Source organism: Zootoca vivipara, chromosome 9 (assembly GCF_963506605.1).
Source record: "Zootoca vivipara chromosome 9, rZooViv1.1, whole genome shotgun sequence".
NCBI lineage: Eukaryota > Metazoa > Chordata > Lepidosauria > Squamata > Lacertidae > Zootoca > Zootoca vivipara.
The window spans coordinates 11,913,181-11,927,001 of NC_083284.1; the positions used below are offsets into that span (position 1 = coordinate 11,913,181).

The window sequence follows — 13,821 nt, forward strand, 5'->3', positions numbered from 1 at the left end:
AGCTACATCTCTCTGTTCCACTGGAATCAGGTGTTAGACCTGCACTTGGAAGCGGTGATAAGCTGGGTGTTAGCCAATAAATTGAAGCTGAACCCTTCAAAGAGGGAGGCATTATGTGTTCCAGGCTTACCTTCCAAATTCCGGACTGCAGAATCCGGGACCGGCAGCCATTTGACACCGGAAGTTGCGTCGATGTAACTTCCGGTGTCGCTTTGCCCTTCTATGGGCACCAAAAATGGCCGCCGCCGGCTTCGAAAGTTGCTTGTACACATGTCAGGAAGTGTGTCGACGCAACTTCCGGTGTCGCTCCGCCCATCTATGGGCACCAAAAATGGCCGCTGCCGACACTGGAAGTCGCGTCTATGCACTTCTGGACATGTGTAGATGCGACTTTTGAAGCTGGCGGCGGCCATTTTTGGTGCCCATAGAAAGAAAAAAAATGGTCGCCGGAAGGAGAAAATAACGGAGAAACGAAGTTATATGGGGGACCACCGGGAAAAGGTAAGTAAAAAAGGGGTTTTCCCGGGGAAAATGGGAGACTTGGCAGCTATGGTTCCGGGGCGCATGAAATGAGGAGCTGGTCTCTCCTGGATGGGGTGGTACTCCCACCCTGCTGGAAGGAACATGTTCATAGCTGGGGCGTGCTCTTTGTTCCCACATTATCGCTGGAGAGTTTATGTTAGTGTTTAAATGACTTAGGCCCCAAATAGCTGAAAGACCTTCTTTAGGTGTTGAGATCAGCAGGGTGGGGAGCGGTCTCTTGGTAGTTCCACCATCCTCAGACGCTTACACCTTGTGTGGTTACATTACATTTCAACTGTGTGCTTCATGAAGAAGTATTTCCTTTTGCCTATTTCAGCAAAAGCTTCCAACAATCGGCTTCATTGGAATCTCCCGGAATCTAGTACGTTTATAATGATGCTGAATGTTAATCGGCATGAACAGACCTTCATCAATGGCGGCAGTCCCATAAACTCAGACTATTTTGTAGGGCCAGATCAGTGTGTATGTGTCTAACTGAAGAGTAGGGCAAATTTCTCCAGAATTTCTCTTTTTATTTAATGAGCCAGTGTTATGTAAACAATTATATAAGCATTTAAGAATGGATGGCATGGAAAATATATATATAAGGTGGAAATCAAGCAGCAGAAAATATATTATAGTTATATGCTAGCCATTTCCAGCCTAGGGCTTTTTCTTTCCTCCACCCAGCCTCTCCCCAGAACAAAGCTGTTTATGGCATTTTCTCATTCTTTCTCCTTTAATAACTAGCCTGAACTGTCTCCTTTGTTTAAATCTGGGAGATGAATGTTCAGTGAAAACCCACACCACTTTCTGGTTAAATTAAATACCAGGTGAAACAGAATGCTTGCAAAATAACGATTCATTTAACCTCAGATAGGCACCAACTAATTAAATCATCATATTACCAGAATGAGTAAATACAAACTTGATGCGGCAAAGATTCTTGAAATGGACCCTTTTCTGCCAACACTGTTGTCACCATTGGTTATTCTTTGCTGATAAATCATCCTAGGGTTGCCTTTTTCCCACCAATGAGTTTATTTTATCGTTCTTTTTCTTTTTTAAAAACACATAGTAGTGTTCTGGAACCTCCACCCCTTCCTCACATGTGACTTGTTGTTGTTGTGTCAAGTCATTATTTTATTTTATATTTTGCTTTGAAGAAAAAGCGGAATATTTACACCCCAAATCTGTGTTCTCAAATGCAGGGCATAAAATCAAGCCCAGGGTTGCCTGCACAAATATGAGAGATTCATAGAATCACAGAGTTGGAAGGGAGCCCAAGGGTCATCTAATCCAACCCCCTGCAATGCACAAATCTCGGCTAAAGTATCCATGACAGATGGCCACTCAACCTCTGATTCAAAACCTCCAAGGAAAGAGAGCCCACCACCTCCCAAGGCAGACTGTTCCACAGTCGAGCAGCTCTTTTGGAAAGTTCTTCCTGATGTTTAGTCGGAATCTCCTTTCTCGTAACTTGGAAGCCATTGGTTCGAATCCTACCCTCCAGAGCAGGCGAAAACAAGGTTCTTCCCTCTTCCTCGTGACCTCCCTTGAGATATTTGAAGATGGCTATCACGTCTCCTCTCAGTCTCTTTTTCAGGCTAAACATACTCGGCTCCTTCAACCGTTCCTCATAAGGCTTGGTTTCCAGACCCTTGAACATCTTGGTTGCCCTCTTCTGCACACATTCCAGCTTGTCAATATCCTTCTTAAATTTGGGTGCCCAGATTGCCATGGCCTCTTTCTGGTGGTCAGTCTCAGCAAGCCATCAGCAATAGGGTAGTACAAGAGAACTCCGAGGTATAAAGGAAAACCCTTATTTGGTGCAGGCAGAGATTTCATAGAATCATAGAGTTGGAAGAGACCACAAGGGCCATCCAGTCCAACCCCCTGCCAAGCAGGAAACACCATCAAAGCATTCTTGACATATGCCTGTCAAGCCTCTGCTTAAAGACCTCCAAAGAAGGAGACTCCACCACACTCCTCGGTAGCAAATTCTGCCGAACAGCAGTGGAATTTCTTGGAAGCAGATTTCTTGGAAACAAGGTGGTGATAGAAACAGGCAGGTGACTTCTTGGAAACAAGGTGGACAATTAGACACTTTCACCCTAACCCTAATTCTAAAGCTTCCAGTTCCAGCACAGCTATGCATTGGCAAAGAACTACAATAAGATTTCTCCTAAATTTCATGCTGGGAGCAGGGCCAGAGGTATTCATTTAGGGTGTCACAAGAATGCTGCACATTTTTCCCAGCAAAAGAACTGCGCGCAAATGGGCACAATCTATAGGACTGAGCAATGATTTATCAGTTATTATGGGCACAATTAGGCAGCTTTAAGCTCCACAGCTATCACTGGGCGAATGAAATTGTGTGCTTTAACCTGATGTGTTTAAATCAAGGGCAATTTCAGTGTTTATTTATTGGAGGTATTTATATATCTCTTAATCGCAGTGGTTTGTTGAATGATCATGCGCACTGTATGCATTCTAAGCCTCTCACGATAACTCACTAATGCACACCAGCTGATTTCCATAAAGCTCCTTGAAATGAATGAATTTTAATCTTTGGTCAACACCAGCTTTTTCTCTCATTTGTGAAACATTTCAGCTATTGACAGAATACCAGTCCAACACGATAGTGTTCCTTTGGAGGAGCACTCAGTGATCTGCTTTCCTCATAAGGCAATTGTAAGCAATTCATATCCATGCATTATTTGTTTGTGACCAACAATAAAATAATTGCTTCCTCGTACAATGAAGATTAAGGCAGAAATACAGCTATACGTACAAGGCTGTGTCTGGCTGATGAAATGGTATGAAAATTTGCTCTTCTCAAAAAGATTAACCAGAAATAACCTAGTGAATCTAAACGCAAGTGTTGAGATCCAACAGTTGCCCACTTTACACTTTCTTAAAACAGTAGAAAACAATTTTATTCTGACAGGTTTTCCCCAGGCGGTTAAATGTTTTGGGTTTTTTTTTTTCCACAAGCGCCCCCTTGATTGGGTTTTAAATATTTTTTTAAAATATGCTTGCTGTTTTTGTGTTTTCAGCTGTTTTTTATTTATGTGTCAATCATCTTGAGATGGTAGCTTAGAAAGGGACTAATACATCACTGGGAATAATAATAATATACTAGTGTGCATATGAATGCATGTATTATAAATTAAATTTGTATACTGCCCTTCATCTGAAGGTCACAGGGTGGTTCACAGCATAAACATACAAAATGAGAACACAAAATACATCGTAGAAGAACAAAAACAAACCAATAATCGCCTTGCCTTCCACAAACACATTCAAAAGGCCATAGAATGTGAAAATAACACACAATAATGCATTATATATGGGGAAATTGCAAACATGTTTATAATGTGCAAAAATGCATACAAAACCTGTACATTGTGAGCAATTCACACTAAAATGCTGGTGAATTTTCATGAGGACTTTTTTAAACACACACACACACAACTGATGTGGGAATATGGGCTATGGAACCTGAGTGAAAAATGAGAAAGTAAAATACATTGGCTTGTGCATCAATTAGAGATGGCGAAATAAATTCAGCCATCCCCAATTGATGCACAAGCCAATATATTTTCACTTTAATGGCATTTTGGTTAGAAAAATAAAACTTGATTATGACTTGTATATTTACATTTGTAAAGTGGGATATCTATGTTTGTTTTAAAACTTCACCATAGAATGTATTGCTGTAATTCATTGCATCCACCTATTTTTCATAAGCCCTTGTGCATGCACACACACAAATACACACAGGCCCTTCAAAGTGTTCCTGGGAGTTCTGTAACCCCCCCCCCCGAGTCCTCTTCTGTACTTTAGAAATATACTGGAAGAAAAGTATGTCTTTATTCCCCCAAATTGTGCTGCTGTTATCGACATCTGCTGCAATGAAGTCCATTCTGACTCCAGTATCTTACCAAAGTGTTACGACTCCGTCATGAATGCCATGAAACCTCATTCAGAGATTAATAGAGATGACTCTTAGAATTTTATAAACATATAGCTTTAATACATTTAATAAACTCTGTTAAATTAATATTGCTTTGGTACATTTGCATTGAAGCTCACTGCACATGAAGTTGGCAAACACACCTGTGATTATTATTAAACCAGGGGCTTTAAAAAAAAGTAGGCATTAAATTATGTCCCTATTTCCATCAATATTTAAATATATGCATTTCAGCTACTACATATATTTAAATATTATAAGTATTTGTACATGAGTAACAAAAAGGGTTTCATAAAATAACGAAAGCCATGTAATGTTAAACCCTGAGAAACCTTTGTTGTTCTGCATGAAGGACTATTATGATAAATAACCACATTTCCGTGTTTTATTTCTTGGAAATAGAAACTCATAAAATGGAACTATATGATCAACATTAAATATGGCCCTTTGGAGTACCACAAATATATTACCCATGTCTTCCGTTTAAATATTCGTTTTGGTTTTAGTTTTCTGCACCATAGAGCATTCATTTTAGAAAGAAAATAAAGAAATTGCTTTAAATATGCTATTTTACAGGTAACCATGGGTGTGTCGAGGTTATTTGCTTTTCTAAACATTTCACTTCAAAGGCAAAATTTCATGTTCAATGTCTGAATTGATTGCAAATTTCACACTCAATGGTTCAATATCTCGACCCAAATCTATAGCACCATTTCCCCAGGTAAGTGCAGAGCAGCAAATCAGAAAATGTACACGGTTTGGTTTTCACCGTAAGCAGAGGAAGTCAGAATTTGCACAGACATAACCAAGGTTTTGCAGAAAGCTATAAAGATCTGCTTGTGAAGGAACTGCAAGTGTTACATATTTTGGATATAAAACGGACAGCGTCATCGTACTCTGACCCTGTCAAAAAGGTCTGCAGATCTGATCTTAGCTCCAATTCCATTCCCACTAGAGTCTGCCGAAAGTGATGGCGGCGGCACATTTTTCTGTCTTATTTACATTGCTAACACTGCGCATTGCACATGCTGTAGCATCTGACGAATTTAAATAATTGTACAGCCAGCATAAATCCCCTGAGTTAGCCTGTGACATGCCTTCCTGAAAAGCCACTTCCGTGCCTTTGCCGGAGGTGGAGTTGTGGGCAGCCCGACGAGCCCATTGCGTGGGGGCTGCAGTGTCAGCCCCTACGCAATGGTAGTTCCCGCCTGCGTCATCCGCCCCCTTGTCCAATAGGGATGAGGGGGCGGGGCCGCCGCGTTTAAACCCCTTCGCGCGGCCGGGATCCGTTCTCTTTCTCTCAGTTCGCCGGAGCGAACAGAAGCACCCGCCCACCCGCCCCTTAAAAAGAGAATAGGGGGCGCTGCTGCGGACCTGGTCGGTTGCCTGGTTAGTCAGTGGACCGGGTAGGACTTTTCCCATACTGGGCTAGCCATGATGGGTTTTTCGCCTACCTCGTAGCATGTCGTCACAACTTAGGTTAGGCGGTTAGGCGTTGGAAATTTGCATAACAATAAGATGGAGGAGGGGCAGATTGCGTCATCACCTGCCCAAATTTGGAGAAGTAATTCCGTTAAAGGATTCCGGGGGCGAGGCTTGGTCCAGAGCCTGGAGTCGCCAGGGCCGTAAGGCACGCCCCGTACGGTGGCCACAGAAGGAGTTCCGGTTGATCGGCATCGCCGGGTTCCTTACTGGTGGTTAACTTCTCACGGACTTCAACACACGGGTTGGAGTCGGATTTAGTCTGATAGGTTCCAACGCCTAAGCCAATTCCGCTCAACATGCATATTTAATAAAGTTGTGGCCTGAACCACCCAATTAACCTTTAAATTCTGTGTCACGTGTCATTATTACACTGATCGGAGGGCATTGCTACACAACTCATGTGATGACATCGGAAGGTGGGTCTCCTGGTTGAAGCCAGAAGCCAAGGAAGGCGGTAACCCCCCAGCGAAAAGAAGGAACTGGCTCTGGAGAGAAGGGCTTAAAGAAAAAAGAGTGAAATGACTTGTAGTAGCACCTCAGGTAAAGGATTTCATCCGTGCGAGCTCACATGGGGTGTTGGCAACGCTACCGGCGATGTCAACAATCTCCAGCCAAAAATAGCTGTTAAGCAAGAGGCTACATTGTGTGGCGGGAGTCTTGCTTAGGGAAGAGCCGCAAATTTGGCCATCAACCAAGGGGAATTATTCCACGCCCCTTGGGATTTCAATGAAAAGCAACAAAGGGGATAATTAGACCAGCACGCATCCCTTTCGCTCTTTCCCGTCTTCCGCGCAGGCATGCCCACCAAACGTGAAATGTTCGCCTTTTCCCCTCAGACGTGATGGTTGTTGAACTTATTTTTAGTGTCATTTGATAAGCCTCCCTGCTCGCAGAGAGACATCCCACTGACCCAGCCACTGGTCATTGTCTATACCGGTTCCCATCAAAGTACGCGCACTTTGTCAGGTTTCGACTCGAATATCCATTTTGCATCTGAAGTACAGTATCGAAAGTGACTGGATCATTTGAGCTTTTTTCTTCAGCTGCTGGCTCCTTCCTCCCCCACAGTGCTTCCACTCACGCTAACATAATTTGGCACTGCCGACGTGACACAACACTGGTTTTTCCATTAAAAAAAAAAAATAATACATAGTTTGTCAACGTTTTACCAATGGCCGGCACTCCTGCACATTTAATTTATAAACTGAAGAAAGGAGGTGCCTCGTCTTCCATCTCCCTCCTTTCTTGGCCCCAGTGTTGAATCTCCACCACAGCATGGTACCCCCTCAAAAAACTGAGTAATGCGCATACAGTAATAGGTCATTCAATGTCAAAAGGCATAAAAAAGATGAGCAAAACCTTCACAGGCTGCTGCTTGCTGTTGCCTTTAATTATATTAATTAAACTTTGAAATTCTCATGCACAGAGAGTTGCTGGCTTGTGACGCTGAAGAGCCCTTGGAGATTTGTGGGGTGGGGGGTGGGGGTTGGAGAGGAGAGAGAAAAGGACCCTGAGATACCAGCATTGTGGCAATGGTTTTTTTAAAAATCTTGTAACAATAACAACAACACATAAGCCTAGAATGGCTAGGTATGTTTACAGAGGCTAATGTTTTCATGTGCTACTGAGTGCCGAGTGCAAAAAACGGGGGGGAGTCGGAGAGGAAAAAATATCGGCCACAATGCCAAAGCCTGGGGTAGCGTCAGTCCCTCAATCTCTGCTCAAGATCCCTGGTTACAGGCTGTCTTCCTGTGGAATAACGCTCTATTAATTTTTCTTCCTGTCCTGGGTACATAATGAAAGAAAGGTGTCTTCAGAAACTAAAGGGCAAAGTCTCGCTTGCCACCAATACCTTGAGGCACCATGTCTACGATTTTGTCATGCATGTGCACTGCTCAGTGTTAAAGTGACAAGATTTTCAGTCAGAAGGTTCCCGTAAGGCACACTCCAGTGGGTGGCACAGTGGAGGGGGTTGGGGTGGGACTCGGAAGGATTTCGTGATATGACATGGCTGAGAGGCAATGAACTCTTGCATTTTTCCGAGCCTGGTGGGAATCCGAGTCTCCTGCCTGTGGCGAAGAGTTTCCTACTTGAGTAGCAAGTGCGCTGTCGTCGCGTCCAAGGAACAAGGCAGCTCCCACTAGAGGCGCATGAAGGCTCGAGTGCATATTGTTCAGCTACGATAACAACAAAAAGCCAATGTCATTGGTCATTCGGTTGTGATTCCTGAAGTGGATCTTTCGTTGAAAACCTAGACGCACACGCTTTATAACATCACCTTTAGGCCACAGCTTAATGGCAGAGTTATCTGCTTTGCATGCAGAAGGTTCCAGGTTCAGTCCCCAGCATCTCTCCAGGTTAAGACTGGGAGAGATTCCCACCTGGAATTCTGCCAGTCAATGTAGACAATGCTCTGGACCAATGGTTTGGCTTGGCATACGGCAGCTTCCTATGTTCCTAAATAATACAATATGGTAATGAATACTGCATGAGGTAACAAGCTGAGAAGAAAATGGCGGGCATCATAGCTTAGTGCAACAGTAGGTGGCTTGCGGTGGAATCAAATGCAGCAAAAATTCCAGGCTGAGAGGCTGGAGATGTTCTGAGGATTTTGTTTAAGTGCTTTGTTGTCGTTCTTTGGTTGCATCGCAGAAGTGGTGGCTGTTCATCCTCTTTGCCTTCCTTTACTGAGACTGAACTCGGGTGAAGTTCATGCATCGGCCCTAAAAAAAAGAGAGAGAATACAATGCAGGTGTTAGTGCGAATTACGGTAATAACTACATTTTAAAAACAAAGACAGAATGGTTGGATAATTAGTATGGATATAATCCTTTTGGATATACAGTGGTACCTCGACTTACGAACGACTCAACAACCGAATTTTTTTACTTACAAATGGGGGTAATGGCTGTGAGCTTACGAATGTCTCGACATCCGAAAGGAAACTGCGGTGGTTTTAGATAGGGATTTTTTGACTTATGAATTTTTAGATAGGGTTGCTTCGACTTACGAATTTTTCTGTTTCCAATGTATTCCTATGGGAAATCGTGTTTCCAATGGCGTTTTTCGACATGAATTTTTCGACCTACAAAGGTGCCTTCGGAATGGATTAAATCCGTAAATCTGTAATCCCACTGTAATCCCTGAGAATGACCATGCAATGCAATTGTTGGCAATAGGAACCCTGGCTATTCAGTCTTTCAGATAACTGGAATCCTATATAAACCCATAACAAGAAAGAGAGAAAGCAACAGAGCAGCTCATGGCACCTTAAAGACTAACAAATTTATTAGCTTTTGAGGCCTACAGTCCACTTCATCAGATTTTGAAGCCTAATTCAGGACAATACTTCATGCATCTGGTGACATAGGTCGTATTCCACAAGTGTTTGTGTTATAAAAAACAAACACTGTTAGTCTTTAAGATCTTTCTTTTCATTTCGGCATGTGCTTGTTGCTATGGTCCAAGTACCATGAGTAAGAAATCCCTGCTGATGTGTCACTAGATCCTGATCTATTTCCTGCCCACCTGGACAACAGATTAACACAACCATCCATCTAGAAAAATATGGTCAAAAGAGACGTGTTGAAAGAGCTGTCATTAATGGTATCCCATATATTATTGTCTCTGAACATTTAAACAACGCATATATTGATATTCAGTGGAAGACGCCACGGTTTGGTCTATCCTCTGGCTTTGCTGAAGACTAATCTCCAAATAAGGTTGCTAATGACAAGCAAATTACACTACTTGTTGGATATCTTATTGTGTATGAACCAAAGGATTAACAATGGGACGCTGTCCAAGTTCTAACTTGGAGGGGCCTGGTGTATTTGCTTTGGCTTATGCAAAGATCTCATGTCTGACATGCTCCTCTGATTTTGGCTCCAAAGAATGAAAATGAAGTCAGTCAGGTGATAAGCTTTCCGTGGGTCAATTAAATCATTGTTTAAATCAGCATGGTAAAGTACACTATGTAATTTCTCACGGCCTCTTTCTCATGGAATACTGCAACTGATTCTACAGCCATGCATCAGATGAATTAGGTGTTGGCCTACAAAAGCTTATGCTAGGATAAAGGTGTCAGTTCCACAGAAATCATTGGAGGTTTTGCTACAACCGACTGAATGCAGAACTTTTTCTGGACCGTTTAAGTACCATGTACCCGATTTCTCTAATAAAATTTTTTACCATAGTAAACTAAGACCATAACTCTCTTTAAACACATTGTCCGCGGTGGGTAGATTAATGTAATCGTGATTTGCATCATCACCCAGCAGAAGGCCTTGATTAAAATCAAGAGGATGAGCAGCTTGCTCAGCAACTAGGGCCACACTGAGTATGCATCGTGCTCTGAAGGAATGTAGATTTACATATATTAGTTGCATGCAATTAACATAATTTGCACAACACATTCAGGACCATGACTAGTGTCAGCCTACAGTTGGTGAAATTGCTACTCTTCATGATTTAAATCAGAAACTGTTTTGAAATGTTTAGGTTGCTTTTGAACTAATTAACACACTGTAAGGCAATATTAACTAATATACTTAATTTATTTCCCCCCTTCCCTGCTTTTTTTTCTTTTTTGAAAAGAGATGATCTAGCGAAGTCCCAGTGAGTGCAAAAATACCCAGGGAGAGAGAGAGAGATACAGGATCTTCCTGCACTTGGAAGTCCAGAATAGCCCGTGTGGATGGGGAATGCAGATTCCACTTCTGACGGCAGAAGATCTTAAACTTGTGCAACTCAGAATAATTGCCTACATCTGATCCCAGCACACACCTGTGCTCAGATGTAAAAAAAAAAAAAACCTGCCCGCTTCTGCAGACAAATGCAAATGGCATATATGTCCCTGTGTCCTGCAACTTTGATGCACAGGTTTTGTGTGTATCTGAAGAAGTGTGCATGCACACGAAAGCTCATACCAAAATAAAAACTTAGTTGGTCTTTAAGGTGCTACTGAAGGAATTTTTTTAGGTTTTGTGTGTGCTCGTCAAACAATTTTGGGGTGCATATCTGGATCAGGCCCACTGCTTTTAAAATCCACTCTGCTGTTTCTTTTTTAAGTAGGGGAAAAGAAAACTTCTCTATGGCATGCAAGCGAAATCTACACAGTTTTTTAAAAAACAAACAAACAAACACGAATCAATTATGAAAAGTATTCAGCTAACTTTTACTTAGTAAACCCACTGAAATCATTGGACCTGAGTTAGTCATGTGCATTCATTTCAATGGGCCTGCTCTGAGTAAATGTATGTTAAATACAAATTATGTGTTTCCCCCACCCCACCCAAACCATTCATAGAACAGTATCACAAAATAAATACAGCAACCATAAACATGTGTCCACAGCACTGGAGTAATCTTTCTGCAAATGGGGTTGTGGTGGTGCGCTTGTCCTGAGGTTGAAATGCCCCTTTCTAGGCCAGGATCTGACACAACCGTTAGGTGCCATCCAGGTCCCCCTTTCTGTGGTGGCTCCCTGTTTGTGGAATGCCCTCCCCAGGGTGGTTCATTTGGCACCTTCAATATACCCCGTTAGGCACCAGGCGAAACATTCCTCTTCAACCAGGCCTTTGATCGATTAATATTCTACAGACTTTTAGTTGTGGTTGTCTCTTCTTGTTTTTGTTTTGACTATTTATTTGTGCTTTTACCTTGCATTCTTATCTTGTGATCCACCCCGAGATCTTATGATGAGGGGTGGTATATAAGTCTAATCAATCGCTAAAATAACTAAAAATCGCATTGGATTAAAATGCGGTGCTAAAAAAGCACAGCGCAGCACAGTCAAGGGACTGGAAAAGTGTGTGTTGTATGTACAATCTCAGTGGAATGGGTTCCTATTACGGATCGAGAACTTTGCCATCTCAATATTGAGTAAATCATAGATATAGTAAGTCATAGATATAGACCAGCCTTCCCCAACCAATGTTTTGAACAACAACTCTAATCATTGCTCACCATTGGCCATGCTGGCTGGCTGGGACTGTGGGGAGTCACAGTCCAAAACATCTGGAGGGCACCACAGTTTGAGAACCACCAGAGACCACACCAGAACATTAAGACTAGCAAGATGCATCCAGTTGCCTGAGCTTTCTTATTTGTCTCACAGTGTATTCACTGTGTGCCTAGATTTCCATAGCCGACAACTCTAGTGTTCTGATCGTAATGCCCTGGCGCATTTTCACACGTTGACTGGGGATCTGTAACCCTGAGCTGAAACAAGTAGGGCTTTCCAAATTAGCAAATGAAATATATTATGAATATTCAGATCAGAACACACATATGCTGGGTTCGGATTTACTGGAAGTCAAGCAACCTAATCTAAGCTGAAGTTTGAATTTTGAATAGCATGTGAATGAAGTGAAGTAGACAAAGACTGCGGGAAAACTCCCTCTTGACTTCCGTGGACTCTGATGTACATATGTTATGGTGAATGTTTGAAAACGGTTGACATTTACATGGGAATGTTGACAATCTCAGAACTCTGTCAAGGTCTAAAGAAATCAAGAGACACCACAGTAGATGTTGACAGTCATCTAAATGTGATTGTCAGCATTCTCTTGCGTATGTCACCAAAGTAGGGACATACATACATGTATCTCTTTTCAGGAATCCAGAAAAGACATCTGAGATTGTCAGCATTCCAAATGCAATTGCAAATAGTCACCAATGCCAAACATTTATGCATCATCCACAGCAATAATAATAATAATAATAATAATAATAATAATAATAATAATAAAACAACTTGACATTCATGGAATGTGTTCAAATATTAAAAGTGGCTCGCATATATTGCCTCCAAAAATGGTTGGATGAGGTCAGGCATCGTGACAAACCATAGTTTTCACTGTGTATATATAAACAAGAAACTAAAAGTAGCACTTGGATGGAAAGTAAACTACGTATAAACTGAGAAACTGCATAGAAAGTAAACTACGTATAAACTGCATAGAGGAGAAAGCATGTGAGCTTAAAGCATCTCATGCTTGTAATGACAAACTATGGTTTGCAGTTAATCTGAATGCAGTTGTTGAGTCCATCTTTATTACTACTGGCTTGCAAATTGCAAATGACCAGTGTTTGACTATGAAACTGATTGGAAACCATCCCAAATAGCTTATTTCTGTGTGGGAAGATGTCACACCACTGATCTCACTACTGTCCGGTCTGGCCCACAACAGCGGATGTCTTCCTCACTCTGGTAACTCGAGATCCTTGTTGCTGGAGATACTGGGAAATGAACCTGAGACCTTGTACATACAAAGGCCTTTCTATCTCCCCATGGTTCTTACCACTCGCCACCATCCAGCTACCAAGTGAACAGAGGGCTATGAGATATTCATCCATGTCAACGGAGCATTTTCTCTTTATGCATTCTCAATTTTATCTTCCCCCTCCATACTGATGGGCTTGCAGATGAGAGGCATTAAATCAAAACCGCACATAGAAGAGGGGATCTTTTTGTGAGCTGCAAGCCTGCTTTATCCGAAGGCAGGATGTTGGAAAACACACAGAAAGTGCTAATTAACTTTGAAGGTCAGGGTGTTGTATCGCCATGGATGTAACAGCAAAGATTCCATGCCAGCGCAGAAAAGAACAAGTTGCACGTGTAGGTAATGGAATGTGACAAGGTTTACGCTGCTTTGCAATGCATGCATGCAGAGGGCACATTAAAAGTTGCCACAGAAAGCCGAAGCAACTTCCTGGCGTTGAAATTAATTTGCTGTCCCAAATCCTACCCAGAACCCATTGCTCCCGATTCCAGTTCCACGCACATTTGAAACCTGAGGAGTGGCACCTGAAATTCAGTGCATAAGACTTAA

At 42.2% G+C, this 13,821-nt stretch overlaps 1 protein-coding gene across 1 annotated transcript in view; it reads right to left on the reverse strand.

Moving 5' to 3' along the window:
* Window positions 1-6,385: 6,385 nt before the first annotated feature.
* Window positions 6,386-13,821, reverse strand: part of ANTXR2 (ANTXR cell adhesion molecule 2) — a 147,909-nt gene continuing 140,473 nt past the window's right edge. Inside the window, exon 17 of the mRNA XM_035111642.2 lies at window positions 6,386-8,709. Within this exon, the coding sequence (XP_034967533.1) occupies window positions 8,671-8,709 (39 nt within the window). The 3' untranslated portion in view covers window positions 6,386-8,670. The remainder of the gene's footprint in view (window positions 8,710-13,821) is intronic.